The sequence below is a fragment of the Podarcis bocagei genome (genome assembly GCF_964188305.1).
Source record: "Podarcis bocagei genome assembly, chromosome: 15".
Taxonomy (NCBI): Eukaryota; Metazoa; Chordata; class Lepidosauria; order Squamata; family Lacertidae; genus Podarcis; species Podarcis bocagei.
This window is the reverse complement of record NC_138141.1, coordinates 30,641,927-30,663,008: the sequence shown is the minus strand read 5'-3', so window position 1 is coordinate 30,663,008 and position 21,082 is coordinate 30,641,927. Positions and strand designations below refer to the sequence as shown.

Here is a 21,082-nt window from a genome sequence, read left to right as displayed (position 1 = left end):
CTTGAATGGGGCCGCCACAACATAGCCCCGAGACTTACCTTTTGGCCGGAAGGCAATCAGCTCCTTGATGACACTCAGGACAATATGGTTGGCTAGCGTCTGGATCTCGCAGAGGTCTGGGACGTGGAAGCAGGCGAGGAGTTCCAGGTCTTTATGCCTGTCTGGACTCTTGCTTTTGAAGATGTACTGATTGCTCTCCCACTTGGAAAGCAAATTGCTCCCTTCCTGCATGAAGAAGCAGCTTTCCTCCGTCGTTGCCCTTTCGCTGGAATCACTTTGCCTCTTATCCCACCGGCTGAGCAAGCCGTGGGCCCCGGGCTTGGAGCCCTCCCTCAGCGGGAAAAGGTGCGTGTTCTTCTCGTAGCACAAGGACTCACTCTCCACGCCAAACTCACAGAGAAGGGTGTTGACAATTTCCTCGGCGGCGTGGCCCAGCTTCAGAGGGCAGATGGCGGAACAGCAGCCGCTCTCTGGTGCAGGGCCTCTGGCAAAGGGCTCGTGCTGGTGCATGGTGCCAACCTTGCTCCGGCGCCCTGTTTTAGTGTGTCTTGGGACAGCCTCACAGTCCCCTGTTTTCTTAAACAGCTTTTCCAAAATGGTCCCCTCAGGAATGGAGCTTTGCCTGGGGAGCCAGTTGTCCTCCGGGAAATCTAGCTGGAATCTGTTGGAGACCCTGTCCTGCCTCCGTCTTCCAGAAGGCCGCACCCTGGGAGCCGACAAGCAACCGGGCAAGCACTGGTGCCTCTCTGGCCCCACGTGAGCATCCCACTCCGAGTACCTGAAGACGGAAGGGAATTTGGAGGGTGTCTCCTCCTGCACCTCGGCCTCTTCTTCTGAATAGATCACCATCCCTGGGACGTTGATTGGGGGGAAGCTATCCCTCATGTCTACCCTCCTGATTTTCTTGGACGTAGTTTTCACACTGCCTGGCGAAGCAGCGAGATCCTGAAAGAGGGTTTTGTCCTTGGCAAAGGCTCGCCCTGACATCTCCAGCTGCAGGTTTTCCACCATCAGCTCGGACGTGATCTCGGTCAGGCTCTCGTTGCAGCGGTCCAGCATGACGCTGATGGTCTCGCTCAGGACAAGGCTCTCCGAGGAGCTGCAGAACAGGGTGGCTTCCTTCTGAGTGAGCTCCCGGTCCAGGGTGTGCTTGATAATTTCCAGGACACTGCTGACGGCATTGTTGGCATAAACGTTCAATTCAGCATGGAGCATCTGCACCTGCCGGATGGCTGTCTCAATGCACTCCTTGGTGACGGCACTGCCCAGCCTGGAGAAGTCCAGGAAGTTATGGGTCGAGCCCAAAGTTGGCAGCCCTCCTTTCTCTTTCTCCCCCTGCAACTTATTCCGAAAGCCGTCCATTGTGGTTTCCGCCACATTCCCGACCTGGGCCGAGAGAGAATCCAAAGAGCGGGTCAACTGTGCAAACGAGAGGCTCTCCAGCGGGAATTTCACAATTTCCAAAAAGTTGCACCGGAAGTCCCGCCTGAAATGCCGGGCCACAAAGGTCTCCAGCATGAGGACGGTGCACTCCACTGTCTCCTTGGCTATCTTGTCGATTGTATCCATGGCCCCCTTCAGTGAAACATTATAGAAAGGGAAATCGGGTTGGGTGAACCGGTTCTTTCGGCCTTTGGGTGGGACTTTCCTCCCCGGGAACCCGTCTGACGTAGCAGGAATGCTGCTCATCAGACACTTATGCACATTCTCAAACACACTGGCCACAATGTCCCTGGCAACTGAGCCGATCTCGGCCTGGGAATCACTGTGGAAAAGCCCCGGTGCCTCCGATCTCTTGAAACTGCAGCAGAAGAGCCTCTCGTTCAGCTCTCCCTGCATCTTCTTCAGGATGCAAACAGATGACTCAAGATCTCGGGTCCTCATTAGAACCTCGCTGACAATGCTCTCTGCCACTTGCAGCATTTTGAGGGTTTCGTTGATGTTTGCGTCGGTCAGCGGCTGCTGCTCAAATATGTCTTTCAAGATGCCTTCCTTCGGGAGCACTTGCTTGAGGTAAGTCAGAAAGTCCTCGTAGAAAAGGCACTTGGGTTTACCCCGGATGTCCTTTGTGGTTGACTCAATCTGGAGATACATCTGCCCATTGTCCATCCTGAAAGACTTTGCGGTGGTGTGTTGGTGCACGTGAGAATGTGGGCCGTCAATGTGCAGGTCTTGCACAATGGAATGCACCAGATCACTCGCAAGGGAGATCTGCTCCGACGATAAGGTGTTGACCCGTAATATTGTCCGATGGTAATCTTCGGTTTTGAAGTCGTCAATGATGGTTCCAAGGACTTTGCCAACGACATCCTTTGCGTACACTGTCAAGTCTGACTTGCACAAGCTTGCTCTCATCAGGGAGGTTTCAGAGTCATCGGAGAAGGCTTGGGGCCTCCCTGCCATGCCGTCACCACCATGCATTTCATACTGGAAGCCGGAGTGCCTCCTCCGCTTCTGCTGCATAGACTGTGGGAGGACCTCTTCCAAATTGGATGTGGCAAAGCAGGCAATTTTGTTTAGCACATTCTGGACCAGTTCTTCCCCAATGGTCTGTGGTGTAGGGTGGAGTTGGGAAAGGGCCAGAGTCATCTTCTGGATCTCTGATTTCCCTGTAGGGGAAGATGCCTCCACAGATGGGTCTTTTTCTCTGCCTGAGTTGTCCCCATCCCTTGAGCCAAACAGCATTTCCATGACAATGGAGTAGATCTTCGTGAACACGCTGTCTACAATTTCACCAGCTACACTCCCGGCATTTGCCTGGGAGATGGCATCTATCATCCCATTATAGGCAGAAGACTTTGATTCAGAACCAAAGCATAAGGAGTCTGTGCGAAAAGACGGTAGGTGGCCCAACTCACCCACAACCTTTTGGGTCACCTGGTTGAGGACATCTTCGACTCCTGTCACCAGTGGGAAACCTCCTTTCTGCCCCGACGGCTGCTGCCTAAAAATCCTTTTTAGAACCCTTTTCTGAACCTCGTTTTCCGTCAGAGCTATTTGGACAGACAAAATCTTGAGCAGGTCATTCATGAGCTCATTGGCAGAGGCGTTTTCTTCATACGGGATGATGTTCTGGCAAGAAAGCATCTCCCGTTCCAGGTCCGCCTGGATGACTTTCAGGATGGTACTGGTCAGTTTCTCAGCACAGAGTCTCAAGTTGGACAGGGACTCTTGGACGACAACTTTGGCTTTTTTGCGGTGGCTGTCCGCCTTGCCCTCTCCGGCTCTCGGCTGACCATCTGTGGCCAACTCAGATTCCAGTTTCTCCTCGGCGAACAGCTCCAGCCTGTGGGAAATGTTGTCGACTAAGTATTTTGCCATCCTTTCTGGGGAACAGTCCTTCAACTCCGATAGCTGCTTGGTTCCAAACTCTGCTGCCTTTCTGCCTTTTGCCAGGCCTGGAACTTTGTGGCGATCTGCTTTGTGATCCAGGAAATGGCTCCTGAGTCCACCCTTGGCCTCTCGTCCAGCCAACTGAGTGAGAGGCTCAACAGTCCTCTGAATAAGGTCAAAGAGGAGGCACTGGAGTCGGCCAGAAAGGGCTCCCCTCGTATTCAGAACAGTTGCAAGGCCAGAGCTTAGATCTTCAAGCACAATGTCCACCACATCATTGGAAACCAGTGAGACGTCGGGTTTCCCCACCAAAGGAGCAGAGGGGACTTTCTTGGCGCTGAGCATTCCTGCCTTAGAAGTCCCAGGTGTGTGAAGTTTCTCGGTGGCCAAGGGAGAAGGTGAAGCGCTTCCCACATCCAACATGACAGTCTGGTAGATTTCATTTAAAAACATCTCAACTGTGTTCTGGATTTGGGCCTGGATATCTCTTTTGTAGTCAGGGTTCTTCCTGAAAAGCTTCTCCAAAATGCTATCTTGCCGGGGTAAGGAGCACTGCACTTCCGAAGGGGCAAAGACCATCAAAACCAGGCTGACAATCTGGCTGGCGGCGATGCTTTCGGAGAATATAATGGGGGGCATGGAAATCTTCTCCACTTCCCTGTCCAGCCCATGCTTCAGGCTCTTCAGCACCATCTTGGCCACTTCCTGGGCATATGGCTTTAAGTTCGCGTGAGACGACCGCAGTGCCTTTTCCTTCCCACCTAAAACAGAACTGTTCAAAATGCCTTCTAAGCAGCTGGGCAACCCCCCACACTGATTCGCCAGCATCCGCCTGAGTTCCTGCTGGATGGCAGAGGAGAAGTCTGAACTGATGCACGTTTTGAGGTTTTTCATGTCTGAGCAAAGCTGGGATTCCACTTTGCAGGTGACAAAGGTTTCCAGCTTTGAGATAAATGTTTGCACCAGGTCGTTAGCCAGGTCTGATTTGGATGGAAGGCGATGCTCAGGCTGGCTAGCCCTGGCTGAATCTTCTGCAGCGCTTGTGGGGCTGCTGTGTGTTTGCTCCTGGGCAGGTCTTGACTGACAAGCTGCCTCTGGTTCTCTGAAATGCACCGTCGGTGGACTTTTGCTGGCGTCTCCAGGTACATTAAGAGGGAAGATATCGGTGATAATCAGACTCGAGTGCCTGCTTCGGATGCCCTCCGCCTCAGTTTGAGTGGCGCGCGAGATCTTCTCGAACGCAGTCTTCACCAGATCGCAGGCAAAAGTGCTGACGTCTGCGTCTGGGATCACGGCCTGAGCCCTGAGCTTGGCAGTGTGCCCTTTGGAGGCTGGCTGCTCTTCAGGCGGGCACCGACTGATGTCCATGTGGGCAAGAGACGGAGGAGGAGGGCCAGGGGGGCAAACAGGTTGTTCAGCCCAAATATGCTGGAACATTTCATTCAAGAGATTCCACACGGTCCGGATTATCGGAGATTGCTCTTCCTCCTTGAAGTCCTCTTCCATTTTCTGCAAGGCCTGCTCCAAGGACCACTCACCAGCTGTGGCCCATTGTCCTTTCTGCTGACCTCCGAGAGACGAGAAAATGGCGTCTTGGACAAAATGCTCCATGTCCTTTTCTGCACCTTTTGCATCAGTCCTGCCCTCTTTTTCCGCTTCAGCCGATTTGGGGCTGAGTCTGTTCCACTGCCGGGATTCCAGCCCAAAGCTTTCATACCTTACTTTATCCGGGGCCTCTTCTGTCAGCAGCACTTGCCGCTCCTTGTTCACTGATGACAAAGTCCCATCGGGTTCCCTTTTCTCTTTTTCCTCCGCTTCCATCTCAGAATAAATGACCATGCCGGGGACATTAACGGGAGAGAACGGCTTCCTCGGCGATTTCTCACCTGACACATGTGTGGCTCCCGTCACCGTCGCGGCCTTGGGATCAGGAGAAGCTCCGTGGCTGGGAAGCTCCCCCTGCACTCTGAGGCAAGGTCTTGGTTTTGCCGCTGGATAAATACCCTGGAGTTTTTCTGTACTCAAGCTGTTGAACACGTCATTGATGAGCTGAAGCACAATCGAGCTCTCCCTGGTAGGTAGCGTCCCTTCCGGGCACATTTGCCTCTGGATGAAGTTTAAGATGCTGGCAATCATCTCTTCCACATACTGGAGGAGGTTTGTCTCTGAGGAAGCAACCGTTTTGGAAACTATCTTGCGGATGGTGTCCTTCACTAGGGCGTTGGCTGCCTCGGACTCTACCGTGTGCGGTGGGACTGATGCACAAAGCTGATTCAAAGGCATCCCAATGGCTTTAATCTTGGCACACAGTTCAAACTGGGACACTTTCGTTTGGCTCGAGGTGGCGAACACTTTCAGCTTCTCAATGATAATCTGGACAATCTCCTCTGCGATCTCATACGTCGACTCGAGGGACAGGGGCATCCGAGACCGCCAGAAGGACGGGTCAGGTGCAGAATGCTTCCCGGACGCCATGACGCACATGACTTTGCACTCGGCCATGAAGCCGTCCTTGGAGATGGTCTCGAAATACTTCTTCTGAGTGATGGAGTGCAGCTTGCTGAGCATGCTTTCCACAATGTCAGCAGCCACGAAGCTGGCGATCCTAGAGACTGACCCGGCGACTGGCTGGCCTGAGGGCGGGCTGCCTAAAAGGCTTTCGGAGATGGATTCCAGGAGGTCCTCCATGGAAATGCTGACGGAGCAGCCCTGGTCCACCAGTATCATTTTGAAAACGTCGTCGAGAATAATGGCCGTGATTTTGGTGAGGGGAAGTTTCAGCTCGGCAAAAATGCTCTTGAGGTCCTTCAAGCAGATGCCCTCTCTCTGGTCTACAGGGCCATGGGGAGGAGGCTTTTGTTCTCCTTCCACAAAGGAAAGCCCTTCTGTGTCCGTGGTGGTGGTGCCAGTCGTGGTAGTTGTTGTCGTATCTTTGCCAAAGAGACCCCTCGACATCATGCACTTGCGCTTGCCGTGATACAAAGCGCCCGGCTTCTCAGGGCCGTCGACGGGACCTTTCTGCATCTGGGTGATCTGGCTGTCCGATTTGGAGCTGCGCATGCTGGCGGTGGTGGACAGCAGCCCACAGTGCTTGGTCGGGGACAGAAATATGGCCGTCTTCCCTCTCTTCAGCTTCCCTTTGATGAGGTCAGTGTCCAGCGAGACCTGGGTGCTCTTGGTAAAAGAGGTGTAGGAGGACTTGGAGGAGAGCAGGGAAGCAGGCTTCCCGCTGATGGTCCGCAGGTCGCTCGAGGTGGCGGGCTTGATGCTGGTGTCCGTGAAGCTGACCTTCCTGGCGGACATGGTGGGGAGGGTCCTGTAGGTTTCGTAGAGGTCCTCGTTGCAGCTGCTGCAGCTGCTGGAGTTGTCCGAGGACAGCACAGACTCTTCGGAGATGGTGTACACTCTGGTCCTGACCCGCTCTTCGAACTTGGTGAGGGCCGGGTAGAGGATGCTGGTGACGGCCGACACGACCCAGGTCATTATATTCTGGATGATGCTGTTAAGCTCCGGAGCAGAGATCTATTAGGGAGAGGGAGTGGGAGAGGGAGAAAAGGGGTTATTGACTTCACATGCAGAAGACACTGGCTCAGGTATGATGTTTAGGGAGGGTCCCTGAACAGAGCACCCAACATTTTGATTTTCATCCAAAAGTAGTCAGATAGGTGGGAGGCTCTGAATTCGATTGGGTGGCAAAACTGTGGGGGCATAACCCCTCCCCGTGCAATGTTTTCCCAATCAAAACCCAAGGAGTTTGTAACCAAATTTTCCATCCACATCCTGATGAGTGTTTCAGCTATGCTTAGATATGCAACTGGACACCATTTCAAATCAAGATGGCGGAATGAACCTTTTAAAACTGCTCAGTTCATCCGCTATGAAACGTATCAGCACAATTCATGGAGCAACCTACTTTTCCTCTTAGGCTTTCCCGGATTCCCGACTGGTCTCTGAAAGAAAAGGGGGGAGGGGGGAGTAAAGAAAAGAAAAAGAAGAGGAAGTCAAAATGTTGGGGTGAAGTTGTATTTACATGTGCCTAGGATTGGGCCACTTCTTTCAGGGGTGATCTGGCCAACTTGCGCACCAGTAGTATCACAGCAACAGCTTCCTGGCCCAAGCAATAATTGAGACAACTCTGTTGTGGCCAGTTCTGGTATAGAAGGGGAAGGGAACTCTTGGGATTTTTTTTTCCAGAGCAGGATCAATCACATCCATCAACCAGAGCCCAAGCCATAGCTCTGGCAAGTGAACAAGGCAACAACAAGGCTTTCAAGTTTGCATGTGGCGGATTAGCATAAGGAAAGCAGAGGATGGGGGGGGGGGGAATAACCAAGCAGAGGCTAGACACATCTCGCCTTTTCTTGAACGGGGTCCCCACTTCTCACTAGCAGTTTGAACAACAGCACTTTCTTGAAAGATGGTCTGCATTTCTAATTAAAATCTAATTGCTGTATTTCACTTGGCTGGCAGGGCTGATGTGAGCTGCAGCTGGGGGACATCTGGGAGGCAGTTACATTGGCTACCCATTCTCTAGAGTAGAGGAGAACTGTGCAAATTCCTTATCATGCTTCATTCCAATTCTCTCTGGGGCACTTACGAAGTAGAAAGCAGTTGGTGGATATAAGCTGAGTAAGAGGACTCAGAATCCTCATTTTCCTGAGATGTTGAGGCCATACGCTCTGCAAGAGGAGATAGACCTTGGGGTTAATAATCCTGTCAGGGTTGCAATTACAATCCAAGCTAGTGGGGAAACAGTGAGGGAGGGGGCACATGGGGCAATGCCTCTCCCCCTTTAGCCCACTGTATGTGCCCTGCCCAGGGCTTTATGCGTGAACTGAAATAAACTTGAGGCCTAGCCTCTCTAATTTCAAAAATCAAGCCTGCGCAGGGCATATCCAATCTGCTTCCAGACCACAAACTTGCAGGTATAATTTGAACAGAGGAGGCCTCCAATGTGTTTAGCTCTGTGAGTTGCATTGCCAAATCCATGATGGGAAAGCTACATTCAGTGGAGACCTCCATTTCTCAGCTCAGACCTGGGTCAAGACATGGGCTGGCCACACTCTCTGCCAGGGCTTGACTTGTGAAATTAAAGATCCTGGGACTCAAATCTGCCAGGAACCCATGTTCTCTCCCACTTCTTCTTCCCCACCTCCAATCCCATGGGAAGCTAGTGGTAATACGATGGTTACAAGGGAAGTCACCAGAGCATGTGGAGTACAGTGGTCAAGTCACCTCTGTCCAAAAGAGGCTGGCCCTAGCGAACCAGCTGGAGCATGAAAAAGGCGCTCTGAGTGACGGAGGCCACCTGAGCCCCCGTGGACAGGGCTGAAATGCATTTCCCACTTCACAAGAATTCAAGCAGACCCTTTTTCCATTTAAAAGAAGGTTGGGGAGCAGAGAACAGGCTCAAATCAGTGGGTGTTTATATATATACACACACATTCTAGAATCATAGAATTGTAGAGTTGGTAAAGGTAAAGGGACCCCTGACCATTAGGTCCAGTCGTGGCCGACTCTGGGGTTGTGGCGCTCATCTCGCTCTATAGGCCGAGGGAGCCGGCGTACAGCTTCCGGGTCATGTGGCCAGCATGACTAAGCCGCTTCTGGCAAACCAGAGCAGTACACAGAAATGCCGTTTACCTTCCCGCCGGAGTGGTACTTATTTATCTATTTGCACTTTGACGTGCTTTCGAACTGCTAGGTTGGCAGGATCAGGGACCAAGCAATGGGAGCTCACCCCGTCGTGGGGATTCGAACCGATGACCTCCTGATCGGCAAGTCCTAGGCACTGTAGTTTAACCCACAGTGCCACCTGCGTCCTCCCCTGTAGAGATGGGACCCCAAATGTCATATAGTCTAACCCCCCACCAAGGATCATCTAGTACAGTGGTGCCTCGCAAGACGAAATTAATTCGTTCCGCAATTCTCTTCGTCTTGCGGTTTTTTCATCTTGCGATGCACGGTTTCCCATAGGAATGCATTGAAAATCAATTAATGCGTTCCTAGGGAAACCGCCTTCAGACCAGGTCCGGGGACAGTCTGTCCCCGGACCTCTTCTGAAGGCTGGGGGGGGGGACAAGGGCTTTTCTTCCCACCCCCAGCATTTTAAAAAACCCCGGGACAGCGGAGGACTTCTCCCCTGTCCGGGGCGATCTTAAAATGCTGGCGGGCGGCATTTTAAAATCGCCCCGGACAGCGGAGGACTTCTCCGCTGTCCGGGGCAATTTAAAAGCCCCTGGGAAGGCAGGCAGGGGGGACAAAGACTTTTGCCCCCCGCCAGGCTTCAGAAGAGGTCCTGGACCTCTTCTGAAGGCTGGCGGGGGCGAAAGTCTTTGCTCCCCCCGCCTGCCTTCAAAAGCTGTCCGGCCCAGGCTTCCCGGACCTTTCCGCCAGCAGCGGCAGCGCTGCCGCTGCTGGCGGAGACTTGCCGGCATGTCGAAGCCTGCGCGCAGCGCGCCCAGGCTTCGTGGATCTCTCCGCCAGCAGCGGCAGCGCTGCCGCTGCTGGCGGAGACTCTCCTGCCTTCAAAAGCCGTCCGGGATAGCAGGAAGCGCTTCCCTGCTATCCCGGACTGCTTTTAAAATGCTGGCGCTGGGGAGCAAAGCCTTTCGGCCCCCGCCAGCCTTCCTGGACCTCTTCTGAAGGCCGGAGGGGGGGGGAAGGCTTTGCTCCCCACCGCTAGCATTTAAAAGAGGTCCCCGGAGATTTCCCTATGGGCTTTCGTCTTGCGAAGCAAGCCCATAGGGAAATTCGTTTTGCGAAGCGCCTCCAAAACGGAAAACCCTTTCGTCTAGCGGGTTTTCCGTCTTGCGAGGCGTTCGTCTTGCGGGGTACCACTGTAGTTCAATCTCAGTTAAAATATCCATGACAGATGGCCATCCAATCTCTGCTTAAAAACCTCCAAGGAAGGGGAGTCCACAACCACTGGCAGATGAAGGGGGATGCGGTCCGCCCCGGGTGTCATCCCTGAGGGGTGACTGACCCCACCCCTGTGGGTAGCTAGCCCCGCCCCCGGGTGCACAGCATGTGCGCCACTCTGGGCGGGAGCAACTAGCTCCGCCTCTGTCCACAACCTCCCAAGGGAGACAGTTCCACTGTCAAACAGCATATGTCAAACACACACACACACACACACACACACACACACACACACACAGCAAACACCACACCATAAAGTATGAGATGCTTAGGATACTAAATGGCCACTTCCGGAAGCCTGGAAGGCAACCAACCTGCTTCTCTCGCCATGTGGGGCCTGTGTTCAGTATGCTCTGTACCTATTTTGCTCTTCTCCACTCTCCTCTTCTTGCTTGAGCTCCTCTCCTTGGGCTGACTTTCCTTCTCACTCTGGGCAAACTAAAGCAGACATTTAAAAGCAGAAGTATGTGTTAGCATCCGCTGAGAGTCTCCTGCGGCTTTGCCAGATGAATTTTAAGCCACCCCAAAGTTTGAGGAATCCCTTTATATCTTACTCTTTTCCTCCAGGGAGCCCAACGTGGTGTACATGGTCCCCCTCCTCTAAATTTTTATCCATACAACAACCCTATAAGGTAGACTAGGCTGGGAGGCAGCGACTGGATCCCAAGGTAACAACACCCTGTGGGCTTTGTGGCTGGCTGAGGGATTTGAATCCTGGTCTCTCCCAAGTCCTAGTCCAGCACTCAAACCACTATGCCTCACTGGCTCTGAAAAATAAGCTGTGGGCCCTTTAAGGATTGTAGACAGCCTTCCAGGTGGGGCAGAGCCACTGGAAAGAAAGGTCTTGAACCTTCAGGTGTCTTTGGTCCTTGGCTGAGACAACATCTCCCATAGGTCAGCCAGCAGATGATCTGTTCCACTCTCCCCCACACAAGCCCTAGCAACTCCCAACCCATTTTGAGCCTGATGCTACTTCCTCTGGGCAGCTTTGAACTTTTTGCCATTGAGCATTTCAACCATGTACCATTAAGGTTGCTCGCTTCTTCTGCTTCCCTTTGCTAGAGCCCTCGTTAACAGTATGATGGGGGGTGGCTGAAGAGATGTTGGCTTTGTTGGAAGGCTTTGAGGATGATCGATTGGACACTCCTAGAACAAAAGAGGGAGGCATAACTGGCATTTGAGGCACAGAGACCTGGAAAACCTTGACCTTAGCTCCTTGCCCACCCAGGCGCTCCACTGGCACCCTGCTACTGACGCTGCAATTCTAGGGTTGCTTACCAAGATCAATATCTCCCCGTGCCCAAGATCCATCTTTCATATTCACTGTAAAGACCTGCTCAGCAATGGTCCTCATCAATGTTAATTAAAAGATTCCTGTTTGCAGAACTTAATGGTTTTGTTGCTTTCTGTTCAGCACAGCTGGAAGATCAGTAGTGAGTTTAGCCTGTGAATTATCCCTTATCAGCCCCTTCAGCATCTCCTTCTGACCTCTCCTTGGTGTCCCACCAACAATCCCTGGGGTCTGAGCTTTCCTCCCCTGGGGCTTCCCTGGCTTGTGTCTCCCACTACTCCTCTTTGTCTAGCCAGTCCCTAATAGTTGCAGTGATTTAAAAGCAGAGAGTGCTGTTGTTGCACTCAGAGTTTGCTCAAGGGCTTCCCACTTTAGCATCCAGCTGACCACTGTGAGAGCAGGATGCTGGGCTAGATGGGACATTGGCCTGATCAGCAGGTTCTCCTTACGTTCTGCATGTGCATAAGGTGTATGCGTCACATAAAGCTGTGTGGCAGCAATGGGCTAACTCTGTCCCCTGTTTCTGCTCCAGTGCCAGTCTGTGGGTAAGAGCTTGGCAGGGAGACTTCCACGCTCAGGGAAGCTCCCTGGGTGTTTAAAAACCTGGAAAACAGAAACTTTTGCAAGCACACAGAATCTGATCTGCAACTTTCCTCCCTGCCCTGTATATTTCAGGTCAAGCTTTGATCCTGCCACTCCTCCAAGCCATTAAACTTACCATCAACGGGGACCTTGCCGCTGCCGCCGCTGCCTCCGTGCTTGCTGCTGCTGCCACCACTGGAATCGTAGCCACCGGTCACTTTCCCACTATGCCTGTACAACCGGCCTGAGCCAAAGCCAGACTTGTTGCTGCAACATCCGCCGGAACCACAGCAGGACCCCTTGCTTCCGCAACCGGCCGATCCGCAGCAGGACCCCTTGCTTCCGCAACCGCCTGATCCGCAACAGGACCCCTTGCTTCCGCAACCGCGTGAACCGCAACAGGACCCCTTGCTTCCGCAACCGCCTGATCCGCAACAGGACCCCTTGCTTCCGCAACCGCCTGATCCGCAACAGGACCCCTTGCTTCCGCAACCGGCCGATCCGCAACAGGACCCCTTGCTTCCGCAACCGGCCGATCCACAGCCTGACATGCCACCCTCGTTGCTGATGACTCCGCCAGAGGCAGAGGGTGTGATTTTCGAATTCATGCTTTCTGCAACACTGGAGGCAATCTCTGTCGGCGGGTTGGTGTTACTGGTCAGCGACGTGAGGTCTTTGGCGGAGCTGAAGGAAACTTTGCTGCTGCCGCCGCCTGGACCAGTGATGGCCTCACCCACTGCACAGGATAAAAGGTGACATCTAAGATGGGTGACTTTTAATGTTGGAAGCTGCCCTGGGACGGTAGGGTGAAGGGCAGGCAATAAATAAATGACAGCTCGAGATTTTGGTGACTTGTTTTTAAGTACTGAACCTGAAAATGTAAACAAACTGCACAAGCCAAGCCTTTGGTGTCATCGGCCTTGTCCTGTGGAACCCTCTGCCACTAGAGATCCAGCAGGCAGCTTCTGTTCCAACCTTTTAAATGCCTGATGACAACTTTTCCATTTCACCAGGCCAATTAAGCATACATCTCCCACAATGGTCTACTGGTGTTTGTTTTTAATTATTTTGCTTTTAACGTGTTTTTAATTTCTTATGATTTTACTGTATGGTTTCATATTATTTTCTGCTAGGGGGAGTGGGAACTTTGGAAGGAATTTAAAAGGGCATACAGTGGTGCCTCGCAAGACGAAAAAAATCCGTTCTGTGATTCTCTTCGTCTAGCGGTTTTTTCGTCTTGCGAAGCAAGGCCATTGAAGGATTAGCGGATTAGCGCTATTAGCGGCTTTTAGCAGCTTTTAGCAACTTATCTGCTGATCGGATCAGCTGATAAGCGGCTTAGCGGCTTAGAAAAAGGGGGGGAGGAAAAAATCCAGCAGGAACTCGCAAGACATTGTCGTCTTGCGAAGCAAGCCCATAGGAAATTCGTTTTGCGAAGCACCTCCAAAACGGAAAACTCTTTCGTCTAGTGAGGTTTCCGTCTTGCGAGGCATTCGTCTTGCGGGGCACCACTGTATTATAAAGTTCTAACAGCCTATATTTCCGCGCTTTGCTTTGCTGCATATTCAGTGATTTTAAATCTTGGCTGGGGTTCTCTCACCAAAGTACTTGCCCCAAACCTGGAACTTGGCATCCAGGAAATTCTGTTTTTATACCTAATTTTTCTTTCCCAATGAATATTCCCTGACTCATTTAATCTCCACAATGACCCTGTGATGGAGGCTAGGCTGAGAGGGGCAGTGACTGGCCCCCAGTATCACCCTAGGGAGTTTCGTGGCTGAGTGGGGATTTGAATCCTGGTCACACCCAGGTCTTAGCCCTGTAGGATAGATAATCAGCCTCATATAACCAACATGCTTATGTCTAATTAATGCATGAAGGGGTTAATGTCATAGAGTAAGCTGTCCTGTCAGGTTTAGCTAGATCACTCCCCATCACATTGGGAGGAAGGTAATCGAGCCTATTGTACTCCAGTCAACCAGAGAAGCTCAGCACGTGAAGCGGTTTTGATCTGGTTGCTCGTGCTTAACCACATGGCTCTAACAAGCCTTTCTTGTGTTCATATACCCATAATTTAGGAACTTTCACCACTGTGTAACTAAGCCAAGTTTTATTGCCTCTGGTTTTTTACTGCTGTGTGAAAAAGCACATGAACCTGACATTTGGAGAATTTGTAAGTAAACAATTTTTAACATACCAAATGTATGGTCTTTTACTATGCTGGGGGAAGAGAGGGCTATTTTGGAGGGCATATTTTAAAGGTATAACAGCCTATATTTCCATGTTTTAGCTTGCAGCATGTTTTGTGATTTTAAATTTCTGCTGGGCTTCTCTCACCAAAGAGTACTCACCCCAAACTTGGATCTTAGCACCCATGAATTCTCCTTTTATATAGCTATATTTTGCTTGCCAGCCAACAAGTCCAATACCCTAAGCCATCATACCACACCGGCTTTTGCCCAATGGGCACCAGGTGAGGCTTTTGGGGGTACATCTGTACTCAGAGATGCTGTGCTGGCAACCCCTGAATCAATCAGTTCAAGAATATCCCAGTTATTTAAGCCCTTGTCCCTGCCATCCCGAAATAAAACCAAGTTCTCCCAATGTTTCAGCAAAAGACACTGAAAACCCCACAGTCCATACCCTGCACCCTCATCCACCTTGCGGAATGAGACCAGGAAGAGCCTCTCACCTGGCTCCAATTCAAGAATCTCCTTCTGTAGGTCTCTCTCGCTAACAGCACCTTCATGCTGCGAAGAAAAAGCAGTACAAAAGGCAGGCATTTTAACAGACTCATTTGGGTTGGAACTAGGCTGCAACAGACCGAAATGGGAACACAGAAAGAGCCACGCTTGATGAGTCTCAAGAACCCTCCAGCCCAGCACATTTTTTCCCTGGGAGGGGCCCTGCTGAATGGCCTGAAGGAACAATTCCTGCATTGCATGCAAAAGGGGACCAGTACAACCCCCAATAGCATCCAGGTAGCACTGGGAAGGAGAGCATATTTTCCCCACTATTTATTTAGCAAGATTTATACACCACATATTAATATATATAAGCAGTTTGTAGTTCCCCAGAGACTGGTAATTCGAATTTATTCTGGAGGCAGAACAAAACCTCCATGTCATTATTTTGTCCAATCCTCTTTCATAAGCCCTCTAAACTAGTGACCATCACTGCATGCACTGTAAATGTTTGTTGACTGTTTCCAACATATAGATCCCTCATGCAGCCAGGCCAGCTGCCCTCTTCCTGGGTCAGTGGCCTTGAGGGCACAACTCGGCCACTGGATTCTGACCCCAGGTCAACTCACCTCCAGGGATGCGGCAGACTTGCTTGCGGCATCCTCTGCATTGGGCAGGGCTAAGAGGGTTGCCATGGACTGCTTAGTCCCATTCTTCCCTTTGGCAGCGGACAATTGGCTCCCCAGCCTGGTCGCACTGGTGCTTCCTCCCGGAACTGGGATAGGTCAGAGAAGGAGAAGAGGCGGGAGTGAACGGCTTTGCAAGATGGGCAGCGGGCAGGGGGCTTTGGACAAGTGTGAAGCACACCATTTGCCTTTCTCTGGGGGGCCCCTAGCTTTGACTCCGCTCCCAGTTTCTTTCCCCCCCCCCAAAAAAGCAGAATGTACCTTTTCGAAGCTCTGGTCCTTTCTTGTCCAGGAGGCTGGTGGACTTCCTCTCAATTGTTGAGGTCTTACTGGCCTCCTCGGTGCTTGTCTTGGGCAAGGAGGAGTCTTTAATCATAACCATAATCATAGTCAGCCTCTAAAATAGCTGAGATGTCTATGGCAGAGCAGAAAAGCCCCTGCATTTAGCCTCTGCATTTGACATGCAGGAAATGTATTTAATTTTAGTCATGGACAGTGCTTTTTTTCTTAAAAAAATGTTTAGATGTACTCTCATTTTCCTACTCATATTGAAATACTGCCCCTCAATGAGGACAAACAGATTCACAAAATGTTTAGGAGCATGCGTACCCCCCCAGAAAAAAAGCACTGGGTTTCATATTTCAATGGAACTCTCTCAGCTGTTTATCAATCCAAACAAAGGCACACAGCTTAAATTCTACATGTTGCTAATTTCTCTTGTTGAAAATATCACCGTTTCACCATTTTTTGCAAACTGCTTTGAGGGAGTTGTCGTTTTTTACAATCAAGTGGTGTATAAATTTTATGAAATGAATAATAAGGCAAAAAAAGAAAAAGGAAAAGGAAACTTATACGGTGTATCATCTAAAACAGGCGGAAACCAGCAACAGGGAACGGCTGCAAAAGTTCTTAAAAGCAGCGCAACAAATCTACTTAAAGACAACAACAGCGGATTCTTTGCAGCTAGGAAAGTGAGGAAGGAAACAAACCGGAATGGATAAAGAGAGGACATAGCTTAACCTACGCATAAGCCTTGAGTGAGAAAATCAGGATTGGAGCTCAAAAAATGGTTTGTCCAGGGGAGCCTTAGGGAGACTTGAAAGCATCCCAGGAGAAGAGTAGGAGAGAGAGAGAGAGAGAGAGAGAGAGAGAGAGAGAGAGAGAGAGAGAGAGAGAGAGAGAGAGAGCAGCAAGAGGTCATTCCATGAAAGCCGTTCCTGGCCATGTACCTTGTTTTTTAGCTGGGGGTCCCCGATCTCCAACGTCCATCGTGTGGACCATCTTGTCAGGAGGGAGCAAGAAGCCTTCTCTCTGGAAGCGTTCCTGCAGCTTCCTCAAGTGGTGAGCCATCTTCTTCTCAAGCATGTTCTGTTTCTGCAGGGTGCACAAAGGGCAGAGCCTCGTCACCGTTTCGGGATTCATTCCAGGGTCCTTTGTAACCTCTCATCATGCTGGATCCAAGGGGAGACATTGCCCCCCCCCAAGCTGGCAAAGGCACCGCCCTTTTCATCTTGCACCACAGACACTCAGAAGCAGCATGAGAGAATTCTTAGTTTGCATGCCTCACCTCTTTTCAGGCTGGGGGCGGGGGGCTCACTAAGCATGCCCAGCTGGAACACACACAAAAAAACCCCCCAACAGCAAGCACTGGATGCAATTCACAGACCAAGTTATTTGGCAACTGCCCAATGATGATCAGCTGGATAGCTCAGTTGGTTAGAGCATGGTGCCAATAACTCCAAGGTTGCAGGTTCAATCCCCTGCTGCATATTCCTGCATTGCAGGGGTTTGGACTAGAGACGATCTAACAATTCTATGATTTGCCAGATTTTGCCCCTATGAACTGGGCATTGGCACCTTCTGTCTGTTTTCTGTGATGAATTGCTCATTTCTCCAATCTAAACAGAGCAATTTTGCTATACCAAAGGGGAGCAAGTAAAAGGAAGCCAGTAATTAAATCACTCCCTACATAATGAACAGGAACTGACTGATTGAAGGATGCTTAAGGGACAACTCTGTACTCCATGCTTGATAGGAAGTACAAGGAATAAAAAAAATTCTGACAAAAGAAGAATGGATACAAAAACTTATGGCAAAACTTACTGGAAGAATAATAAATCAGGATAACAAACTTTTTATGAAGGAATGGAAATGGTATATTGAATATTTACAAACAAATTGCAAACAGATAAAAACATTGGCAGGGCTATTGTAATAAGCTGCAGTTTTTAAAATACAGATATATGAAAATAGATGAATAAAAGAACGATTTAATATAACTTTCAATACACAGGGAATGATGATAGAAAACTTAACGATTCGCAGAAAAAGGAGGAAGGAAGTCGATATTTGAAATGTCTGAATTATTATTAAATTGCTACTGAAATGTATATAAATGAAAATCATATTGTTTTTGAAAAAAGGAATAAACTTTTAACTAACATTGCAGGGGGGACTTTGCTAAATAAAGGCTGCTGTTGAGTAAACATTAGGGAAGGGTCTTGGCTAGGAGGATGGGAACTTCTGGATAATATAGAACTACGTAGATGGAATGCTGGGCAGAATCTCCTTCCAGCTGATTGTGGCACCCTACCATGACCGCTCAGCTGCCAGCCAAGACCCACACAGATGCCAGCCACCTTCCCTGCCCTTCTTCCACTTACCCTTTTCAGCTTCTCTTCCTTGCTCTTCCTCCTCTGCTCTTCGATCCTTGCTTCCCGTTTAACGTCATCACCAATTTTCATCAGGAGCAGCATTTCCTTCTTCCTCCATTCCTGGGAAACAAAGACTCATCAGCCATTGGTCACCTGTTTCTGCGCTGTGCCTCTTTTCAGCTGGGTGTAAAACAGCAAAGGGGACCCAACTCCAAGCAGCCCCAGTGGCCAGGGCGAATGAGGATGGGCGCCACCTCCTGTTCCAGCTTCCCTTTGTGGTTACCTCTTCCATTTTCTTCCGTAGGAGGAGCTGCTTGCGTTTTTCCAAGCCTTGCTTCTTTTTGTCGTCCTGAGCCAAAGCGAGTTGTCGGTTCTCTTCTGCCAGCTGCTCCAGTTTTTCCAGCTCCTGGTTAATCAACTCTAAATATCTTTTTGAAGAAAAAAGGCAAAGGATCGATTAGAATGGCTTGGCTGGACCTCACCCCATTTCCTCTTCTTTGCTCAAGTTTCTCGGCTAACCTGGGGACTTCAGGTAAAGCTGAAAGCTCATTCCCCCCTCCCCGCATGCCCTCTGGTGGCCCCAAACCAATTTGTGGAAGGGTAAGAGATTGATTGGTTGTAGGTTTGAGCCCCACTTTGAGCTAAAGATTCCTGCATCACAGGAGGTTGGTCTAGATGACTCTTGTGGTCCCTTCCAACTCTTACGACCTGCAGTTTATTGTTTCGGCCCATTTCTCCTGCTTTTAATTCCTGTTTTTTCTTGCTGTTTATGCAGAAGAGGATCGCAAGAGAGGCTTCAAAGGAGCACCAGACCCAAGCGGGGCAGGCTGGCTTTGTGGTGTCACTCTGCAAACCGCACAAAGGTCCGCTTTAGACCTCATGTGCAAAAATGCCCTCTAGACTCCTCCCCCTACCCATCTCCTTCGGGCACCTGTTCCTCATCACGGTCTCCTGCTCCTGTATTGTGGGCCTCTCCTCTTTCAGCATCCAGTCCCGATATTTCGACGTGTCGGCGGCCTCTGGAAGATGCTGAGTGTCTTGGAGCTTGGTGATCTGCTTCTCAAGCATTTTCTGGAATTCAGAAGATTAGAGGGATGTGGGCATCAGGGCTTTTGCTTGGGACATTGCTGCCAGCAAGTTGTCACTTGGGGTCGGGTGAGCAGAGGAACGCGTCAGACCAATTTAGAGGGGTAGGAGAGCTTAAAAGAATGCCAATATTTTTCACATCTGGCAACCAATAGGCCCCTTGGGTTTCCGATAGTAGTACATGGGGTAAGGTAAAGGTAAAGGGACCCCTGACCATTAGGTCCAGTCTTGGCTGACTCAGGGGTTGCAGCGCTCATCTCGCATTATTGGCCAAGGGAGCCGGCGTACACCTTCCGGGTCATGTGGCCAGCATGACTAAGCCGCTTCTGGCGAACCAGAGCAGCACACGGAAACGCCGTTTACCTTCCCGCCAGAGCGGTACCTATTTATCTACTTGCACTCTGACATGCTTTCAAACTGCTAGGCTGGCAGGAGCAGGGACCGAACAATGGGAGCTCACCCCGTCACGGGGATTCGAACCACCAAACTTCTGATTGGAAAGCCCTAGGCTCTGTGATTTAACCCACAGCGCCACCCACGTCCCTTTAGTACATGGGGTAGATGGATCTAAAAAGCCTGGGACACAAATTTTCACGGCCATCCAGCAGCTACGGTGGCTCATTTACCAGAGGTAATGTATTTGGTGTTAACTCTGGAAGCGTATACTCAATTCTGACCAAAGCACAATATACATCAGGAGCCCAAGATGGTGCACGTAGTTCTCCCATCCACATTTTATCCTCACAACAACCCTGTGAGGTAGGTTAGGCAGGAAGTCATGCCTCTTATCAAGTTTGCAATATGCTCTTTGTTTGTAGCAGCTGAGCAGAGGCAGAAGGAGATCTCAAAAAATGGTCCCAAGACTTGCCTGTTCTCTGATGTAGTGTTTCTCAAACTCCAGCTTGAGGGAGGTCAGGTACTGCCTGTATTCATTGAATTCCTTCAGGGTACACACCACCTAGGAGGCAAAAAGAAGTCAGGCATTCATGGGAAAGGTTCTTTTTTTAAAAAAATATTTATTTGGTTTTTCAGATTTAAGTTTTACAATCACATATCCAACATACAACATAAAAACAAGATTCCAAGGAATCTCTTGGACCTCCTCCCCTTTGTGGGTCCTTTTGTTAATTATTTCCTCCTGCATCTTTTATGATAATCCAGATCTTTTACATCTCCATTATGTCCAAAATTCACCATTAAACTATGTTATTCCAATCCTACTAAGTTAGCTGTTTAAGATGGTTTTTAAGATAAATTATAAATTTCCCCTATTCCTTATTAAAATTTTGGTCTTCCTGATTTCTGACTCTTCTGGTCATTTTAGCCATTTCTGCATAATCCATCAACTTAATCTGCTATTCTTCTCTGGTGGGGACTTTATCTTCTTTCCATCTCTCAGCCACCATGGGGAAAGGTTCAAGAGCCCTCTGTGCATTTCCATGCTCTCCCGCAACAGTGCTGACATCCTAAGCCCCTGTCTGAAATCTGTTTACTCAGAAGCTACAGTTCTTCCCCTAAGATTCTAGTCTTCATGGCTCTGGAGAGAAGACAGATATAAATATAAACACAGGAAGCTGCCTATCAATCCACCTAGCTCACAGTGGCTGGCAGCAGCTCTGTGGGGTTACAAGCACAGAGTCTCTCACAGCCCTACCTGGATATGCTACAGCCCTACTCCTTTAAGATGTTTTGGTTTTCTTTTATAGGATTTGCAGCTTTTAATCTGACTTCTAGGCTGTTTTGAGGTGACATCAATGGTGTTGTTTGTTGATTGCCTTCTAAAAAAATGTTTCTGGTATGGTGTTGTTGTTTTTATGGCTGTCATTTTGTAGTCCTGATTGTCTT

The 21,082-nt window shown here is 50.0% G+C and overlaps 1 protein-coding gene across 1 annotated transcript in view; it reads right to left on the bottom strand.

The window, feature by feature from the left end:
• FSIP2 (fibrous sheath interacting protein 2) overlaps nt 1–20,191 on the bottom strand; it is a 38,394-nt gene extending 18,203 nt beyond the window's left edge. The window contains exons 1-14 of the mRNA XM_081172815.1: nt 20,106–20,191; nt 19,083–19,222; nt 18,435–18,579; nt 18,161–18,271; nt 16,727–16,871; nt 15,759–15,863; nt 15,441–15,586; nt 14,820–14,877; nt 12,264–12,863; nt 11,279–11,400; nt 10,614–10,692; nt 7,931–8,012; nt 7,247–7,283; nt 39–6,855 (exon numbers count right to left, since the gene is read on the bottom strand). Coding sequence (XP_081028941.1) covers nt 39–6,855; nt 7,247–7,283; nt 7,931–8,012; nt 10,614–10,692; nt 11,279–11,400; nt 12,264–12,863; nt 14,820–14,877; nt 15,441–15,586; nt 15,759–15,863; nt 16,727–16,871; nt 18,161–18,271; nt 18,435–18,579; nt 19,083–19,219 — 8,584 coding nt within the window. The 5' untranslated portion in view covers nt 19,220–19,222; nt 20,106–20,191. The remainder of the gene's footprint in view (nt 1–38; nt 6,856–7,246; nt 7,284–7,930; nt 8,013–10,613; nt 10,693–11,278; nt 11,401–12,263; nt 12,864–14,819; nt 14,878–15,440; nt 15,587–15,758; nt 15,864–16,726; nt 16,872–18,160; nt 18,272–18,434; nt 18,580–19,082; nt 19,223–20,105) is intronic.
• Between the last annotated feature and the right edge of the window lie 891 nt (nt 20,192–21,082).